This window comes from Lobosporangium transversale (assembly GCF_002105155.1).
Source record: "Lobosporangium transversale strain NRRL 3116 chromosome Unknown BCR41scaffold_3, whole genome shotgun sequence".
Classification (NCBI taxonomy): Eukaryota; Fungi; Mortierellomycota; class Mortierellomycetes; order Mortierellales; family Mortierellaceae; genus Lobosporangium; species Lobosporangium transversale.
In genome coordinates, this window is record NW_019028981.1 from 136,303 (window position 1) to 155,563 (window position 19,261).

A 19,261-nucleotide genomic window follows, 5' to 3' on the forward strand; every position below is an offset into this window, starting at 1 on the left:
TTTATTTTCTCCGCCTGCAGCAATGATGTCTTCTGTCTGCATTGGCCCGTTGCTTATGGAGTTTAGGTTTTGCATATTATCATATAAATTTTGGTTCGATCATGTTTGTAAACAATATTTCTCAATTACCTATTCATGTGAACACAAAGTGATCGTGGAGAAGGAAAAAATAGAGTCTCACATAATGTCATGCTCATTCACCTCTTCTCAGACCAATATATTTATTATAAGATGCAAATAGGTCCGTTAGCTGTCAAGACATGTGAAGCACATACTCATAATCTATTTACCGTAGCTCTTGGACCTAGACTCTAGTAGGAACCGAGCAGGGAGTGTAAAGACTCGTAAAAGTCGGATTGTGCGATCTAATAAGGAAAACGATGCAGACCAGCAATTTAGCAAATAATAAATAATAAAAGGGGTACAGCAAAACTCATTTTCGATGCAGTTGCATTAGGCATGCACCAAGTAACTTTGTAAAAAGATGCAAAGAAGGAAAGAAACACGAATAAACAACAACAAAGCAATTATGAACGGTTGATTGAACGAAATCACGCTTTTTTGTGTCAAGTATCACCTCATTATATTATTATAATAAATAATCCTGATGACTACGAGAGTAGAGATGACAATTATTTTTGTACTCCAGGCCTGAGACGCCAACATCCTAACGAGTTGGTGGTGACAATGTGGTCATGTTTACAGGTATTTATTGGCAAATTATAAAATATCAAAAAATTCAGCAATTGACTTTCTAATTAATGCTTTGATTGACGCCATGAAGTACAACCTTAATGAACTAGAGATCACAGCAATAACATAATAACAGCAATAACAACAGTAATAGCAGTAATAACAAAACACAATTTTCTTTCACATCTAGTAGACATGACCATTCTTTCTAAACATTATCTCCTTTTTTTTCTTTTGGTTACGATATACAAAGTAGACTATCAAAAGTTCATATGGCCAAAGATGTAGAAATCTCGGTTTTGTACCGCACGGATTATCACCATTCCATTGTTGTTAATCCACTGCGACATGATTTTTTTTTTTTTTTTTTTTTTTTTTACAGTCTATTCTTTACTGTCATGCAAAAGTCCTGGAATTAGCCTAGATAATTACGTTTCAACTCCTTCTGCTTCTTATTTGTGGACGCCTGGAGGCCATTGCATTTAATCTTTCTTCGCTGGTCGTTCCAAAAGCACTTTTAGTGTCAAAATCGCGCTATTCGCTGGCGTCAAAAATAAACAAGCTTAGTATTTCCCTCAAAGCAGAATATTTGCGGTATAGAATAATGATGCTCTTTTTTTTCTTGCCAAAGTCCTTGACAGACGCTCAGACCCTGAAGGCCGAGAACTAAGGAGACTCAATCCGGTTATGTTATTCCCCTTCTTCGATCGCTTTTCTCACCCATGATCGGATAAAGAGTATCATAAGAATAACCGTGAATTTGCGTTGTTTTCCTTTAATTACGGGCCTTTGAGATTATCATACAAAAGTGTTTAATATTCGATAATAGAATTTAATGCTTCACGTACAAATGACAGTGCTAAACTATGAGTTTTTGCGATGATGGTGGCCACACCACTACAATGGTGAAATGGGTTGATTGAACTAATAAATGCAATACATGAACAAAAAGGCATATCGCCCTTTTCTTTTTTTGTTTTTACAGATCGTCCTCGCTATCCGAGACTTCCTCTCCACGAGCCTTGGCAGCAGCACGACGCTTTTGCTTATCTTTGAGTTCCTTGCGCGACAGCTTGCGTGTTGACTTGACCTTCTCAACGTTTCCGAAAGCATCAATCTTGGTCTCTGCCTCCTTTTGGACAATCTTGCTCTCAACACGCTGAGTATAGTTGTTACCAGTCACTGTGAGCTCTCCAGCATTGATACTCCATGTCTCGGTACAGATGGCTTCAGTGAAATCACGATGATGTGAAATGATAACAACTCCACCGCCAAACTCCCTTAATGCCTCTGTCAAAGCACCAAGCGAATCACGATCCAAGTAATTGGTAGGCTCATCCAGAACCAAAATGTGAGGGTTCAACCACATGGCAGCAGCAAGGACGACCTTGACTTTCTGTCCTCCCGAGAGGCCCTTGATGTGATTGTGGGTTGCAAATTCGGCGGGCAAACCTAAGTCTCCTAAATGCTTTTCAACCTCAACCGCTGTCAGTGAACGAGTCCATGCTCCAGCGCGGGCGGCTTCTTTGTCATCAAATGATTGCAGAAGCTTCTCAAATCCCCACTCTTCAAGCTTTTCACGAGAAATCCAGGCGTTGTCATCATAAGTGCGACCAACCCACTGAACTTCGTACTCGAATGAGCGCTTGGCCTTGCGACGTCCATAGAGATCATCGATCTGAAGTTTCTCCATCTTGCCATTGATTTCCCACTGGATAACCTTTTTCATTTGAGCCTCTTCCTCGGGTGAAATCTGGCGGGAAGCCTTGGCGGCCAATTCTCTGTCCTCACCAAACTGGTAACGCCAGCGAATATACTCATTAGGAGTTTTTGTCAAATGCTGCTCAACATGGTGGAAAGCATGCTGAGCAACGTAGGCGACGCGTAAGTTAGGATGCTTGGTAACCTCACCTACTTGTGGGATTGTTTCTCCAGTCAACACTTTAATCAAGGTCGATTTACCAGCACCGTTAGGGCCGACAACTGCAACACGAGAGTTGAGAGAGACCTGAGCAGACATATTCCTGATAGTTGGAGTTGTGTTTCCAGGGTACGTAAACGAAATGTTGATAAACTTGAGCAGAGCCTTATCCTTGGACTTGACACCATCCAGGAAGCCGGGCTCAGGGAGCTTGAATGTAATCAAGGATGACTTGAGCTCGTAGTACGACTTGGCATCAGGGTATTGCTCAACAAATTTGGACAAGTTACCACGGTACTTCTTGAGCTTGCGGCTCTCATAATGAATGATGCCAGTGCAAACATTATCCAAGAAGCTTGAGTCGTGTGAAACAATCATTGACGTGACATTGGTCAGAGAAGTCAAGTAGCTCTCGAGCCAAGCAACGTTGTGTACGTCCAAGTGGTTGGTGGGCTCATCCAACAAGAGGATATCAGCATTCATCAACATGGCGCGCGCCAACTCAAGCTTCATCTTCCAGCCACCTGACAGAGATCCAACAGCCTGCTGCTGCATGGCGGGGGTGAAGCCGACACTAGATAGCCTGGAGACGACCTCCTCATGAGGAATGTCACTAAGCTTTGGATCAGCGAACATGAATTCGACTACGGGTAAATCAGCCTCTTCAGCTTGCAGGTTGTGTTCTACAAATACGGTGCGCAACTCGTCAGCAGGAGGGAAGCCCTCAAGCTGGCCATCAGCGATGGCGCGCATAAGTGTGGATTTGCCGACACCATTGGGGCCGCAGAGGCCGTAACGCTGTCCACGGCGAAGATTAAGACGAGTCTTGTTGAGTAGAATCATACCACCATAAGCGAGGGAGAACTCACAGTCACAAAGGAGTTCTCCCTCCTCAACATCAGCGACAGCGGCATTGCTAAGTGCGTTTTTAGCATCATAATCGACATAAAACTTGTGGACCGAAGTTGCGATACGCTTAGCCTCATCCTTAGAGATAAAAGTCAAGAGATATGGGGTGATCGAGGCGTCCCAGGCATCAGATTCAAAGTCGCGACTGGTAATTAGTTCGGAGCAGAGGGTGGCGCTGTAGCTCAAACTAGTTTGAACAAAATCGTCAACTTTGATACTTGATCCAATTGTTTTCTTTAATGTCTCAAGCACTTCATTAGGCTTGATTTCGTAGGCGATGTTTAGTATACTCTCCTCCTGGGCTTTTTCACCTCCTCCAACACGGATCAAAGTTGCACGTGCGCGCTCAGCGACTGAACGAAGCTCAGGTGAGGCGCCAATTTCAATTAATCGATCTAAGCCGGGTAACAGCTTGGGCAGGAACTGGTGAGCGTGAGCAGGGTTTTCGACAAGTTTACACATATTGTCAATAATGACAGCAGTCTGGCGCTGGATAGAGGGCGTACGCTCAGCCAAACCGCGAATTAGAAGAGGGGTCATGATGGCCAGTGTTGGTGCCTCGACTGTGGTGACAAAAGTGGTAGAAGCGAGCTGGTGGATACATTCTGGGACTTCCTCTGGGCGGTTGATGCATCCAACAAGATAAGGAATCGAGGATATCAAATCAGGGTTCCCAACAACTTCAAAGCATGCAGTTGTTGTCTTGGTGGCTTCAGCACGGACCTAGAGAAGAGAGAGACATGTTTCAATGAATAAGTATAATTATCTTTGTCTCTCATCTCTTGCACTCTTGCAGAGAAGAAACAAGGGGCAAAAAGCACGGACTTACCTCAGGGCGTGTTGACCACATGCTTGCACTCAACACAGGCACGATCTCAGAGAGACACTTGCTGATTTGCTGCGGGCATAGAAAAAAAAAAAAAAGAGATACGATTAGTGATGAACCTCATCATCCAGGGGAAGAATTGTATTTATTGTACGTAATGTTGATTTCATGTGAAATGTGCCGATCAAATGTGCGCTCTTTTTTGCTGACAAAACATGAGGCATACCTTGGGAGAGGATTTGGAAAGCCCAGCAAGCAACTGAAGGCTTCCGACTTGCGATTGCCACCGTCCATTTTCAATCGAAGCGAACAGGACAGGGAGAAGAAGCTTGACGGCATAGCGAGAAGGTAAGGCCATAATTGCCTTGCTGGCCTCGTCTGCTGCATCACGCACAGAGGTGACTTTATCAGCATATCCATCCAATACCTTTGGGACTAGGGGAATCAGGTAGGGTTCACCAGCTTGACCGACTGTTTTGCTTACACTAGCAAGGATGTAATATGCTGCTTCCCGGAAAGGAGCCTGTTTCTTATTCTCGAGGAGTGTGGTGACAGTCTTAATAAGATTGCCATCATGGAAGGCCTTAATGATGCCTAGGTTCTTAACCTCTTCAGCAACTTTCTCGGCCTGTTCCTTTCTGGCCTCGGACGTGGTTTGGTCCTGGGTAGCCTTGATAAGGTCGTTGAGAGTCTTGGTATCAGCGGACATAGTGCGTAGTTCTTTGCAGGTGTATGTGAAGAAAGTTGAGGGATAAACTGATGATCACTTCGTGACTTGATTTAATTTCTGTCTTGAACGGTGGAATGGGTGTGGTGCGTGCGTTACGTATGTGCAGGAAAGAGGAAGGTGAAGTGAGTATATAGAATGCAGTGGAGCGTAAGAAGTGAATGAATGTGAAGGATGATTCTAGGTGGGAATATATCAATACAAAAAGAGAATCGAAATAGAGTGAAGGGGGAAGTGGGCGTGAAGAGAAAGAAAGAAAGAGAAATGGGATGCTTTGCTTTTTATAACTTTGCCACCTATGACATGTAATAAAAGGAGCATGTATATATTTCTAATCGTTGTACAATGGAACCAGTGATGCCCAATGGAATGGTAGAGTTGTCTCCCGCCGAATGTCTCTCCATTATTTATTCAATCAAAAAATAGTTTTCTTTGTTTCATTGAACATGTACGTCTGTGTCCATCTGTCTGTATCATCATCGTCATACTAGTGGTAGACTAAATAAAAGCCTTTTGATTAAACACAGTCCTCCCCTTCCCCTGCTGCTTTTTTTGTGTCTCCTGATAATTTTTTATTGTTTTTAGAATGGACCAATTCTTTGTGTGCAACATCGGGTCCAGTGGTCCGTTGCCACTACGGCAGTTCATTCCCTTATTCCAGCTATCGGAAACTATTAACCGCAAATGAAATGCAACATGTTATTCCAGTTATATTCTAACTCTCCCGTTATCGCTATCTACCAGCATGTTTAACATGTTGTAAAAGGAGGAGGATTGACCAGGTGATAATGACAACATCTTGAGCCAGATTTATCTACAATCCATGTACGTAGGTCAATAAGCTGAGCTAATAGAGCTGTGTTATTTCTTTGTCCTATAGCAATAAGGCCGTTTGTTTTTCTGGACCATGTGTGCAAAAAAAAGACCATGGAACATACACTATTGCAGTATGGCCTCGATCTAACTCACAATGACATCGATAACGAACCGGATCCTTCTTGGTGTCACTTCATTTCCTCTCTTTTGTTTAGAATCCGAAATGTACTTTCTCGGTTTGTCTGTCTTAGTTCTGGTCTAGATTCAGAGCCAATTGAATGTGACTAATGATATCGGTGATGCACAAACCATACATACCATTGGGCCAAAGAAAGTTGGGCGGAACCAGTGAGCCAATGTGCTTTCCCAATTGAAGTATTATTTTGGAGAATTAAAAATCTTTTGAGTCCTAAAAATCATGGTGAAACAATATAAATTAGTCTTTACAGGTCCTATAAGCCCATTGAGGTCACTAGAAATTCGGTTGGGCTGGATGGACGTGTCCATCAAAATGCGGTAAATTGTTCATCTTCCTCTCCTTAAATAAATACAGGTAGCCTCCTTTTCGCGGTATTGATTATTTACACAACTAGCACATGTTCTAGTAGGTGGTTTTATTCGCGTAATCGCTGTATAATTAAATAAAGTACAGCAGCTCCTTTGAGTACACGCTGCGTTTTTGCCGGAAAGATAAAAGAAAAAGGAGAATGAATTCACAACACAGTGAGTAACAGCAATGGTAGTTCACTCTTAAACGAGTATTTTGCTCATGTGCACCTTCCATCACAGCATGGCATGACATGGCCCATGCTTCCCTCTTCATATCGGAGTTCTTTCAATCATGTCATCATGATGGTCGGACTTTCAATGGTGCACAGGACAGAAGTATAGAAGAATAATAAAAAGCATTTCTAGGACTGTAGAGAATATGGCTTCAAGAAATCTCTCTACTGATACAAAGCTCAAAGACATATGCTTTAAATGAAGCAAGGGGCTCGGATGAGCGAGCCAGTGAAAGAGAGAAAGATGAGAAGGATCATGAAAGGTTCGAATTAGAGGAGTAGAATGAATGTTCAGATAATGTTCAGATTTCATTACCGTCGATCATCCCCTGTGCATGCATGTGTTCCTGTCCTCTCTTTTCAGTGCTCGTTCTGATCTCCGCCATCACCCTGATTTTCTTTCTGGAGCTGAAAATAGAACGTTTCGACCTAGACACAGTCTGGAAGATGTGTTTCTGACAGACCCTGGCAGCGGTAACATAATTGTCTTATTATTTGCTTTATCCAATATATTCGAAATTTAAATAGATAAAGTAAAAATCTTTTATTGAGTACAAATTCATATATTGATTACAAAAGCCTAGAGCCGAATTGATATCAATGGTTTCAAGCTGTGAGGGTCGCTACATTTCGTGCCTCCTCTTGTTCAATAACTTTCTCCTCACCAATCATGAGCATGAACCGCTCAAGTTCCTCCTTGGGCATTGGGTAGCAGTGTTCCTCAGAAGGGAAGGAGCCAGATTTAACATCTGCACTGAACTCACGAAGTGCTCCCACAATCTCGTCTGCAAGGTTACGATAGGTCTTGCAGAATCGAGGGACACGACCATAGAGCCCTAGCATGTCTTGTTGGACGAGAACCTGACCAGAGCATCCAGCTCCAGCTCCAATACCAATAGTAGGAACATTCAAAATATTGGTAATATGTGTAGCCACAGGTGCAGGGACAGCCTCGAGAAGGACGGCATAGCAGCCAGCTTTTTGGAGAGCGAGGGCATCCTCAATCAAGGCTTTGGCTTTGGCAACAGTTTTTCCTTGGACCTTGTATCCTCCCAAGCTGGCCTGACGCTGAGGAGTGAGGCCAATATGGCCAAGAACAGGGATGCCTACCTGAGTGAGACGTGCAATAGTAGGGGCCATTTCTTTACCACCCTCTAGCTTTACAGCCTCAACCTTGCCTTCTTTGACTATTCTGACAGCATTTGTAACGGCCAAATCAGGGTTGACCTCATAGGTACCAAAGGGCATATCGGCAACCAAAAAGCTGGAGCGTGTTCCTCGTGCGACAGCACGGCAATGGTGAAGCATCTCGTCCAACGTGATATCGGAGGTGGAGGTATAGCCAAGTGCAACCATGGCCAGGGAGTCGCCGACAAGGGTCATGTCAATGCCAGCTTTGTCAACCAGAGTTCCTGTGGGAAAGTCATGGGCGGTCATGACAGTAATTGGTTCACGGCGCTTGTACAACTTGCGTAAAGTTGCAAGAGTAACTTTTGGACGGACTATTGATAAAGCATGGGACGGATAGTAGCATTATTAGGGAAGGTGTAAATACAAAAGAAATGAAAGGGGTTTCATATAAGTCTTTGTACTACTACTACATGTGGAACTGGGTGCTCCGTGGGTATGGAATTGGTTGAAAGTGATTAGGCGTGGCTGGAACTTTAATTTATCCACAACACAAGAAAGGAACGAATTACAACAATTAAAAACCCGATCTCACACTGCTAAATCACATCGTTTGTTGTTGACAAAGTGTGTGCTTTTTGCAGTAATTAAACTTGGTTCACCATCAATCAATGAGTGAATGAGGTACAAGGTAACACATGGAGTGACAATGCATCAACTAGTTGCAAAGATAAATTCTGACCTGCCACATGGGTAGAATGCTTGTGCACTTAAATGTTGTGCCTCAATTTTTTTTTTTAATCTCGCCCTGATTTTTGTTGGGCGAAAGGTGTCTGTATTTGGCATACCGTGAAGAACATCAGCCTCGGCTGGCCTTGTGCTGTAGCCGCGCATGTGAACACTTGTTCCTGCAGAAGACATCTGCTGCTGGCGGAGCAATCGAATGTTCTGGACCGCTCGAAGGGAAGTGCAGGCAAGAAGGCTTACAGAGGCAGATCGTTGGAGACCACACATCGCCTTGTTTCGGACTTGAGCAGCAAATCTTGTAGACAACGACATTCTGTATAGGATGTTTCTTTGTCTCGAAGCGAATAAATAGACTGAGCTGTAGGAGTGGAGAGAAGGTGGGAAGTGTCGATGAGGTTTGCCTGAAGCTGAGTGATCGAATGAAAAAGAGAAGAGGGCAAGTGTCAGACGTTGGACGCTATTTTATAGTGCCTCACTTTCGTTTGATGAGAGTGACAGGCATTACCTCAGGCCATGAGATGGTCCCTTCTCTTCAAGGCCGATGTCGCAGCACATTAGTGATGAGCCAGCGAAAACACAAACCGAGGGTGTTATTCATGATTCAGTGACACTCCACCTCTCTTGGCGATTCGAACCGTTGATTCGAACATCGGCTGATATTTTTTACTTTGGACCATATTCGGCGTTTTGTCCAAAACAAGACAATGTCCGGATCACGTGGCTTAAAGATAATTCTGCTGCGGAGCAATCATTTATTATATACAAATCTATATTACCACGAAATTTGTTTCATGAAGATGTTACAGAGATCATTGCGAGAAGGCGTCAGAGTGTGAATGCAAAACCACATGGATTGTCGGTATTTGATAATTCTGTCATCATGCTTCTCAATGCAAAAGATCTCCGACACAAATATTCTGTTTGACTCTTCTCCATATTAATAAATCAAGGTACATGTCGGTGTTCAGATGGTCCAAGCACTGAAAGGGGAATAAATAAAGATTTGAGAATCTTTATTGAGGCCTTTGAATAAGCCAAAAAGACAAAAATAATGGCTAGCGAATCGGAGAACCAGTAATTACGTAGATCTGTCAACTTAAGCGACAAGAGCGGAGGCAGTGGCGGACTCACTATTGGAGGAAGAAAAAAAAAAAAAACATGGTGTGCAAAATCGTGGTTGATCAAGTTAAGGCAGACGAATACCGAGCAGGATTCAATGAGGATGAAGTGCGACACTGTAAATTTTGGGTGCGAAGACGCTACCCAAAATCTACATGTCTCGCCCAGCGAATAGCTGATCATCTCACATTTCTTCCCTTTGACACTCTGACGTACTGTCGAATATAGATTTCTGGTTTGTGCAGCTGAGGGCGAACAGCAAAAGTAGAAAACAAACATAAAGCAAGCAAAACAAATAAAGCAAACAAAACAAGACAGCAAAACAAGATCAACATAGAAGACAGGTGATTGATACTATTTCCAGGTTGGAGGGAGCTGGCCAGCGGTTTTGTAGTAGCGGGCAAGACGGTGGATACGGGACTCGATCAAGATGAGACGGAACTTGCCGTCGCAATCCTTGCGGTTGCGTTCCAAGTGTTTGCGAACGGAAACAGCCTTTTTGATCAGATGGTAAAGGTCCTCAGGAATCTCAGGAGCAAGACCGTTGGACTTCAAGATACGAAGAATCTTGTTGCCGGTAACGTTCTTGACCTGAGCAATACCCTGGGAGTCACGAAGAATAACACCAATCTGTGAGGGAGTCATGCCCTTCTTGGCGAGCTTAAAAATTGACTCGCAGACATCTTCAGGAGTAGCCTTCAACCAAGAAGGAGGAGAGCGCTTGTAAGGGAGAGCAGAGCTCGAGATACCCTTGCCACGGCTGTGCATGCGACCCATTTTGAATATATGTTCTAGCAGTTATAGAAATAATTGTAAGTTGGGGCAGTTTTTACCGTATAGTTTATCATACACCAAGTGCAGGAAGTTGATCAACACAAGGTTTAAATCAGATGGTCATTTGATCTGTTTGATCTAACAATTAAGGCGTTGAGTCATTATTCCAGCTCCTATAATGTCATGGGGTCATCCGAAAAAATGTTGATTTTTGACTTGTGCCATAAAAAGAACACAATCCGGTGGAAATGTTGCGAGTAGTCTAAGCGATTTTGAGGGTCGAAATCCTGAGAAATGACAAAATGATGAACCATGGTACCTTTTACTGGATGGTGCGAAAGAAAGAGAGGAAGAAAAAAAGAATGAGGACAAAAGTTTTTTTTGCTTCAGAATTAGGTGCAAAAGCCACTACAGGGGCATATAGCCCATGCGATGGCTGTGTCTACCTTCAGTCTAGCACAGAGAAACTTCAACTTTCATCTGTTCACCTCCATTCATCATCTCGCTTTGACCATTATCGACTTCCTCTTTCTTTACGGAACATACCAAACTCTACTTCACACTACAACAATAACAGCAGCAGTTTCCCACCTACTGACCTACTTTCCATATTCTCTATAACGTGATGGATGAAGTTCCCAAGAGACGGCCACCAAGTATGGCAGAGCCTCGATTTTTGAACTTGTATCACAGTCTCAGTTAGAGCAATCCTCTAACGATGCGAATACAAACTCTCATCTGCTTATAGATACCTCATTCAAGCAACAGCGCTTGAAGGCATGGCAACCAATCCTGACTGCAAAGACTGTCCTTCCCACCTATTTCATTATCGGCATCTTGTTCGCACCGTTAGGTGGTTTACTTGTGTGGAGGAATAACCAGGTATGAGCTTAGAATACTAAAACCTCCTAGACTTTATTAAAGCACAAAGGCCAAATGGCGGCCGACGTAGTAGAGTCAACAAGCAACAGCATGGTGAACATGAATAGCATACTTAAGCTATACTTTTATTTTATTTTTATTTTAGGTATCAGAGCTGTCATTTGAGTATACAGCCTGCAAAGATGCAATGACAAAGACAGTAGTTCCCGAATCAACTTTTGTGCACTCTTCAGCAGTTGGACAGTTCGACAAGCCTACATATATGATTCTGCGAGACCAGAACCAATCTGTTAGTTCACCTATTGACAATTCCGCTGAACCCTACGTCTACACGGTTCAGCGATGCTCAGTCCAGGTTACCATTCCAGTAGATTTGCAACCGCCTGTGATGCTTTATTACAAACTCACTAACTTTTATCAGAATCATCGCAAATATACCAAGAGCCTCGATCACAAGCAACTTAGTGGTGAGGCCAGTTCATTGGAGGAGATAAGATCGAGGAAAGGCTGTCCTCCCAGCGATGAACTGATCTATCCATGCGGCTTTATCGCCAATTCAATGTTCAATGGTAAAAAGGGGAGAGGGTGTAGTCATGCCTATCCTGTGTTTTTTTTGCCTTTTTTTCCTTGCTCCAGTGACAATCACATGACAGAGCTATTATTAAACAACAGCAATTCACCTATTCACATTTGTTCGTATAGATACTATCAGTGATCTATTTCAGGTGGCAAGTGAGGGTCATGGGGTTATTTACGCTTTTGAGCACACAGGAATCGCTTTAGCTGCAGACAAAGGGAAATATGGTAAAACCAAGTATACAGACTTTACCACCGTCCGTCCACCTCCTTATTGGGCTGGACGTTGGCCAGGCGGAGAATATTCCACAATTTTCCCCCCTCCTGATCTTTCTACTGACGAGCATTTTCAAGTCTGGATGAGGACTTCAGGATGGCCCACCTTCTTGAAGCCATATGGCCGTAACGACAAGGATATCCTAAGAGCTGGAGACTATCAAATGTCGATTGATATGAGTATGCATGGCTCATAAGTTTTTGATTTTTGTATTCAACGAGGTTCTTTTTGCCGACGAAATTAATTTGCTAATAACCGTTGTCTTTGTCTTGTTTGTTTTATTCTGACAGACTTTCCTATTGAGACTTATGGTGGAAAGAAGTATATTGTTATTTCGACCATCGGTGCCATTGGAGGGCGTAACAACTTTTTGGGTATTATATTCATTGTGACCGCCATTCTTTGTGCAGGTTTGGGAGTCATCTTCACTGCATTCCACATCATTAAACCACGGTAAGAATGAGAGTACTTGGTGCATTGTCTAGTTCTTGATATTTACTGGTTGGGTATCTAACATTGAGGAAAACCCACTTTTTCTTTTATAGTATCATTGGCGATCACTCCAAGATCTCATTTGGAGCTGAAGCAACAGTGCATACACGTTCCGCAAACAGAGCAGATGATGTGGGCGGCAACCGCATACGGTCTCGTTATGAAGACGATTAAAGATCCCTGAAAACAGATAGAAGGAGTTGAAGATCCAATATCATAGTACTTTGACATTTATCTTATTAAATATTAGTTCAGATAATCTTTTATCGAAGAAGCGGTTGACAAAAAGCCACTCATCATCCTCGCGGGTTTTTCCTCAAGAATAGGAACCAATTTTTTAAAAAAAGAATTCACTTTTTTCTTCTCATTTCACCATGTTCCGCATTCACACTGCGACCAAGGTCCTTCGGGTCGGATGTGGGCGTGGTTTCCACAACACCGTTTCACAGTTTTTTGATTCTGCCATTATTGGCTTGCATGCGGATGGTCAGCTCTTGATCCCTCGTTCCATTGCTTCTGATGGCAAGGAGGCCCTTGCAGCACTAGTCAAGTCTGCAGGTGTGAAAGGCAAAGCAGGCGAGAGTCGTGTTCTGTATGGCAATTTCGGGTTGGGTTCTGATATTCAGAAAGTGGCCGTCGTAGGCTTGGGCAAACAAGGAACAAGTGCTGCTGCGAAGGACAGAGTTCGCATGGCTGTATGTTTTTTTTTTTTTTTTTTTTTTTCTCTAATCAAATGATGGCGCTTGGTATCAACAATAATTACCAATCCTTATAAAATGAATTTATTTTATTTCTTAATAGGCTGCCACAGGAGTCAAGGCATTAAAAGCACAGGAAGCAAAGGACATTGGACTTGCTGGAATGGGTCACGATCAAGCAGCAGCAGAGGGCGCATCATTAGGATTGTACAATTTTAACTATTTCAAATCCGGTAAGAAGAGTGCTCCCAGCAACATCAAGATCTCAGCGCTTGATCTCAATAGTCAAAGTCCTGATGAAATCCGGGCATTTCAAAATGGATTGATTCAGGCTAAGGCTCAAAACTTGGCCAGGATCTTGATGGAAACCCCTAGTAACCATATGACGCCAACTCTCTTCGTCGAGAGATTTCAAAAGGAGATCGAGACCTTGGGTGCCGATAGCGGTATTGATATCACGAAACTTAAGATTACAGTAAGGGATCAAGCGTGGGCAGAGCAGAATAAAATGGGTGCTTTCTTGAGTGTGGCAAAAGGAAGTGATGAGCCATTGAGGTTTTTGGAGATTGAGTATCAAGGAGGCAAGAAGGATGATCGACCTTTAGCCCTTGTTGGAAAGGGTGTTACATTTGATTCGTAAGTATTTTAAGGCCCTATTCTCCTGTGGTTATTTCCAGCCAACTTTTTATCGTCAATTCGTGTTTTTATACTCTGCTGACAGGAGCTTTTTATCGTGTCTGGATTCTTTCTTAGTGGTGGAATTTCAATCAAGCCTTCAGCTAACATGGGGATGATGAAGGGCGACATGGGCGGCGCTGCTACAGTAGCAGGAGCTATCTGGGGTATTGCTGCGTTAAACCTCCCCATCAATGTTGTCGCTGGAATCCCTCTCTGTGAAAACATGCCCTCAGGTAGGGCTAACAAGCCTGGTGATGTAGTGACCTCTATGTCTGGCAAAACTATTGAGGTTGACAATACGGATGCAGAAGGTCGTCTCATCCTGGCCGATGCACTCACCTACATCTCCAAGACCTACAAGCCTCATACACTAATCGATCTAGCCACATTGACCGGAGCCATGGATGTAGCTCTTGGTAGCGCCTATGCTGGAGTCTTCTCCACCAGTAATTCGCTCTGGACAGAGCTAGATGCTGCTGGCGAAGAGGCTCACGAAGCGTTCTGGAGGATGCCTCTTCATAGTATCTACTTACCGCAGATCACAACTAACACTATTGCAGATTTGATAAACACCGGAGGCAGAAGTGCTGGCAGCTGCACTGCAGCCGTCTTCTTGAGAGAGTTTGTCCATGGTATTGAGAGGGACGATGGCTTCGCAAAAGTTGAGGGTGAGCCTTCCACTGAGGTTGGAAAGCCTCTTGATGGAGACGAAGAAGGATCCACTCTTCCCGAGAGTTTAAAGCCCGGTAGTGTGCGATATGCACATATCGATATTGCTGGCGTCATGGATACACAGAGCAACAGTGGATACTATGCTAAGGGTATGACGGGCCGTCCTGCGAGAGCTTTGATTGAATTCGCAAAGATTACATCCTCATCCTCATCCTCATCAAAGTAAAGGGAAGCAGCTAAATAAATAAATAAATAAAAGTGACTTTCAAGAATGGGATCATCGAATAATTTTGATTTGTATTGTTATTCATACATATTTCGCGTGTTTTCATCTATCTGGAATCGAGCTGTGCACGCTGAGAAGCCATCGCAGATTTACGAGTTGGCCCACCACCGCTTTCTACCACCTGGTTGATCATATCTTGGAGTTCCTTGGTTCTACAAATACTATTGTCAAGATCATGATCTTGGCTCTTACTCTTGTTCTCGTTCTTGCTCTTACTTTTGCTCTTGCTCTTGCTCTTGCTCTTGCTTTCGCTTATGACCTCTATTGCTGAGGTGGATGTCAGTTTAGAGAGACCGGTTTTGGATTTATTTTGATGATTTGAGGATGACAATGGTGACGGCATATCAGCATCCTGGTTATCCATCCTTCTGCCAGAAGCTCGCTCAATTTTGCTGATGATGCCTTGCAGCGCCATGCTTTGAGCCTTCCCTTCTGTTAACGTGAATCGCTGCATAGCATATGCTTTGGAAGTAGCAGAAGCTGATTGTTGGTACAGCGTGTTTGTGAGACGGGTCATATCCTTAAGCAGCACATTTTCAGGCGATTGCCAGTCCTATAAATATTGAATCAGATATAATATGTTCAAAAAGGTGCCAATGCTAAAAATAAGAGAAAATATATACATAGAGGTTCAGAGATATGGAGATAAAGGGCAATGCTTACTTGATCTGACATGCGCAGCCTTTCACCGCGCTCAATTGTATCGACCATTCGTGCGCCGTCCAATTTCCATTGGAGGCGCGGACTGAACTCTGCACGCTGTGCCGAATAGCTTGTCGCTTTGGCCGCAGACTCCACAATTTGGCTTACTAGCTTATCCAAGTCCCTGTTGCGCTCGGCGTTCAGTCGTTGCTGCTGTTTAGCAGATGATGATGATGATGACATTCGCGTAGGTGATATTCTGTCCGTATGTCCTTTCGATAACCGATCAAGCGTGTGAGCAATATTAGCTCGCGTCATTCTTTCTTTTAGAGTAGGAGAGAACTGCACTCGTTGGTTATCCAATCGCGGTGCCACCTTCGAGAGCCTTTCGATGGCTGACATGACATTGTTTAGATCGAATCGTGTCTTTTCATCATCAAGAGTGCCACTTACACTCATGTGACCATTCAAAGTGTTTTGGTTGGTGGTCGCCTTTCGAATCGCACTATTCCCATTGGACACCATAGAAGCTTCCTCGTCCAACTTTTCAGGGACGTATTGTGGAGCGAGGTCTTCGTCATACTCTGGAAGATCATCATTTAATGCGGCCATGTCTAGTGTCTGTTGATCAAAATTATGCAACAGCTTTAATGAGTGTGTGACGGAGGCTGTTGAGGAAAGTGCAGGTACTTGATTGCGGTCATGGAAGGGGTTCACAGCCCCATTTGCGTCCACAGCCCCCTCTGTATTCCCGTTATGCGCTTCATCATCGTGGCTAATGTCTTCTAGGCTCTCGCAAAACCTCCACAAATGCGTCAACTCATCCATGAGCTTATCGAGCTCTGCCCAGTCATGTTCAAGCTCTTTTATGCTGCTAGCTTGCAATGTATTCTCAGAATAGAGATCTTCTCCTTTGTTTGAGGACTCTAGCCTAAGACCTGATAGGACTCTACCCTGTAAGGATTTGTAAGCCGTTGTTACCTCTATCTGGGACGTTGACTGTGTTCTGCGGCTTTTGAGCGTTCGAACTTGCTTATTAAAAGACTGCATAAAGCTATTCGTTACCCCAGCTCCCCCAGCCGCTGTTGTCGCTGATGACGGTGTTGTTGCTGCTGCTCCTATAGAATCCTTGAGTAGAGTACCTTTCAGTGGCGATAAAGGGCTAGGCGGGACCATTGATTTCTTACTCTTTTGAGATACTAAATCTGAAGCCGAAGTTAAAGTGGAAGGTAAAGCTGATAGCGGGGACAGAGGTTGACGAAGAGTACTCTTAGTACTAAATGAATTAGACGAGAGTCTTTTCCAGAGTCGTGCTGCTTGATCTAAGCCAGAATCCGCAGACTCGGTGCGTTGTGGCGTACGTGGTTGTTGTTGCTGCTGTATATTATTGAGAATACGGTATATGCAGGCTAGCATCGCAGCCAAAGCACAGGCTAATTGGTATTCCTGGCTATCAAACAATTTTGTGCAGGTCAGACTTTTCTGCTCGAGCTGCTGCTGCTCATCCTGTGGCACCAACTCTTGTGAGCGGCTTGTGGGTATATCAAAGGATTCATGTAGTAGTGCTTCGTGGGCTTGGTTATCGGGCAATTTTGATGGACAAAGCTGCTCATCGCCCAACGCAGATAGTTGATCGATTTTTCGTTCCAGTTCATCCAGTCGCTCAAACGAAGAGGTTGCTATTCCCGCGATTGGTGTAATTGAGATGAATTTTTGTTTCCTAGGCGGTGACGATCCCAACATTGAATGTGAAACTTCTAGGTTTTGAGTCTGTTGTAGTTGTTGTTGTTGCGGCTGTTGAAGCAGTTCAGATTGATGCTCATGCTTGAGTAGATCAAGTAGTGGAGCGGAGCTGCGTCGGATAAAAGCACGCGCTTGAATGGTTGTTTCGTCTGGATTATGAACGGGATCACAGGCGGTAACATCAGAAACAACCTGTTGCAGCAATCCATCCAGAGCTAGCATAGTTATGTTCTTGAGCGATTGTAGCGATTCAATGACCTCCTAATGTCATTGTATGGCCATTGTCATCATCCGAGATACGGTTGAAAGTGAAGTAATAAAGATGATCAAATGTCTTCATTGCGTTAGTCACTCAACCACATTGTGATGATGATAAAGAAGAAGGGGAAAAAAAAAATTTCACTTGGGCCATTGCCTGGAACTGATATAATCATCACAACGTTACCTCTTGTTCAGTCATAGTCTTGTTCTCTGAGACTGATTCACCTGTAACCGGACAAGGCTCGTAGGTTGATATTGGACAAGGACGTATGACTAGCCTTGGCGGTAGTCCTCTCTCATCTAGACTCGGAAGCGAATGATCATAGAGCGTACCGTGGTATATCTTTGGCCGTGAGGATTGCTCTGCTTCCTGCTGTTGTTTTTTAGTGCTAGTGTATAGATGTGATGGTGGTTGATATTGCAGGCTCAATTGCATCTGCATCTCCTGTTGTCGTTGCTGTTCCTGATGTGCCTTAGAAAGGTACTCCTCGATCTTGGTTGAGTGGGCCTTGGCTGTGGACCCAACAAGGGGCTCTGTATCTGCAGCGGTTGTCATGACTAGGGGAGTTGGGGATTTAGTGATGATAGGAACCATATCTCCAAAATCACTGGGAATATCTACAGTGTCATTGATAGAGAAATTATTTCGAATAGTGCCAGCATCCTCTACGTCAGTAGCAGGTGAAGTAAATGTGCCCTGTCGATCAAAAAAACTGAGATCAAGAGTGGTTGTGGTAATATGCTGCGTGGTATTGTTGATGGTGTTTAATGATCTGTCCATCTGGCGCTCAAGTAAGAGATCAGGTTGCCAGGGTTCATTCTCCAGACGATTAATGATCATCATATCTTCTTCTTCTTCCCCATATGCTGTTGCGCCTGCTGAACGGCGCCTGGAACGGCTCTGGATCAATGAGTTGAGTTGGAGGAAAAGAGTGGAAAGTCGGATAATTATGTTTAAAATTTCATGTAGAAAAGGCCAATTGCTTGTTATCATTCCTTATTAGGATCAGAATGCTTGCCCTAGTTTTTTTACCTTTGACTTCTTTTTGGAGAGCATAGCAACTGCCATTGTTAGAGTAGGATATTATGAGGTATTAGAAGAATGTCAGAAAAGGAAATGGGGTCCAAATGGACGAGAGATGATGACAAGATGAGGGCGACTTGGGACTGTGGAGATGAGAGAAAAAAGAGGTTCTGTTTCAATAGCAAAGGCGGGAAAGTGGGATATTATTAACGCTTATGAGCGCGGGACAAATTGGTCAGTGTGTTTTGTTTTGAGTGTGGAGGAAATAGGATAGATAAAAGGACAGTGGGGTAAAGTGTAAATGAGAGAAAGAAGAGGTGGAAGACAAAAACATCAATGAACTTTATGTGGATATGGATTCAAGGATGCATGCAACGCATGCGTCCTTCTTGAAGACCAATGCAATGGTTATTAACAAGTTTGGTTCATCACTCTATCTTTAATGAAAAGCAAGATTGAAAGTTAAGCAAACAATTACTTTTTTTATTTTATTTTTTGTCTTTTGCTCTTGCGCATGCTTTTGCTTTTTGCTCTTATTTATTTATTTATTTATTTTTTATTTTTTATTTATTTTTTGGTCCATCGCGT

General features: G+C 43.5%; 6 protein-coding genes across 6 annotated transcripts; 2 read left to right on the forward strand and 4 right to left on the reverse strand.

Annotated features, from left to right (window-relative positions):
* Positions 1-1,476: 1,476 nt before the first annotated feature.
* On the reverse strand, positions 1,477-5,410 carry BCR41DRAFT_418650 (P-loop containing nucleoside triphosphate hydrolase protein). The gene is made up of 3 exons (XM_022029653.1): positions 4,576-5,410; positions 4,353-4,421; positions 1,477-4,246 (listed from the first exon to the last, which is right to left on the reverse strand). The coding sequence occupies exons 1-3, from the start codon at positions 5,056-5,058 to the stop codon at positions 1,673-1,675; spliced, it is 3,126 nt and encodes a 1,041-aa protein (XP_021885315.1). The 5' UTR covers positions 5,059-5,410; the 3' UTR covers positions 1,477-1,672.
* Positions 5,411-7,280: 1,870 nt separating this feature from the next.
* Positions 7,281-8,816, reverse strand: BCR41DRAFT_392077 (ketopantoate hydroxymethyltransferase-domain-containing protein; the record flags this gene model as incomplete). The annotated part of the gene is made up of 2 exons (XM_022028414.1): positions 7,281-8,176; positions 8,651-8,816. The coding sequence occupies 2 exons, from the start codon at positions 8,814-8,816 to the stop codon at positions 7,281-7,283; spliced, it is 1,062 nt and encodes a 353-aa protein (XP_021885316.1).
* An 875-nt stretch (positions 8,817-9,691) lies between these two features.
* BCR41DRAFT_345596 (hypothetical protein) lies at positions 9,692-10,789 on the reverse strand. The gene is made up of 2 exons (XM_022022753.1): positions 10,762-10,789; positions 9,692-10,459 (listed from the first exon to the last, which is right to left on the reverse strand). The coding sequence occupies exon 2, from the start codon at positions 10,443-10,445 to the stop codon at positions 10,023-10,025; it is 423 nt and encodes a 140-aa protein (XP_021885317.1). The 5' UTR covers positions 10,446-10,459; positions 10,762-10,789; the 3' UTR covers positions 9,692-10,022.
* A 115-nt stretch (positions 10,790-10,904) lies between these two features.
* Positions 10,905-12,906, forward strand: BCR41DRAFT_345599 (cell cycle control protein). The gene is made up of 6 exons (XM_022022754.1): positions 10,905-11,098; positions 11,191-11,324; positions 11,470-11,893; positions 12,027-12,356; positions 12,468-12,630; positions 12,723-12,906. Exons 1-6 carry the CDS (start codon positions 11,068-11,070, stop codon positions 12,841-12,843), a joined length of 1,203 nt encoding a protein of 400 aa, XP_021885318.1. The 5' UTR covers positions 10,905-11,067; the 3' UTR covers positions 12,844-12,906.
* A 98-nt stretch (positions 12,907-13,004) lies between these two features.
* BCR41DRAFT_383382 (cytosol aminopeptidase family, catalytic domain-domain-containing protein) lies at positions 13,005-14,993 on the forward strand. Its single transcript, XM_022027455.1, has 3 exons — positions 13,005-13,364; positions 13,471-14,003; positions 14,121-14,993. The coding sequence occupies exons 1-3, from the start codon at positions 13,044-13,046 to the stop codon at positions 14,941-14,943; spliced, it is 1,677 nt and encodes a 558-aa protein (XP_021885319.1). The 5' UTR covers positions 13,005-13,043; the 3' UTR covers positions 14,944-14,993.
* A 35-nt stretch (positions 14,994-15,028) lies between these two features.
* On the reverse strand, positions 15,029-19,111 carry BCR41DRAFT_418655 (hypothetical protein). Its single transcript, XM_022029654.1, has 4 exons — positions 18,683-19,111; positions 17,834-18,550; positions 15,667-17,649; positions 15,029-15,556 (listed from the first exon to the last, which is right to left on the reverse strand). The coding sequence occupies exons 1-4, from the start codon at positions 18,716-18,718 to the stop codon at positions 15,050-15,052; spliced, it is 3,243 nt and encodes a 1,080-aa protein (XP_021885320.1). The 5' UTR covers positions 18,719-19,111; the 3' UTR covers positions 15,029-15,049.
* Between the last annotated feature and the right edge of the window lie 150 nt (positions 19,112-19,261).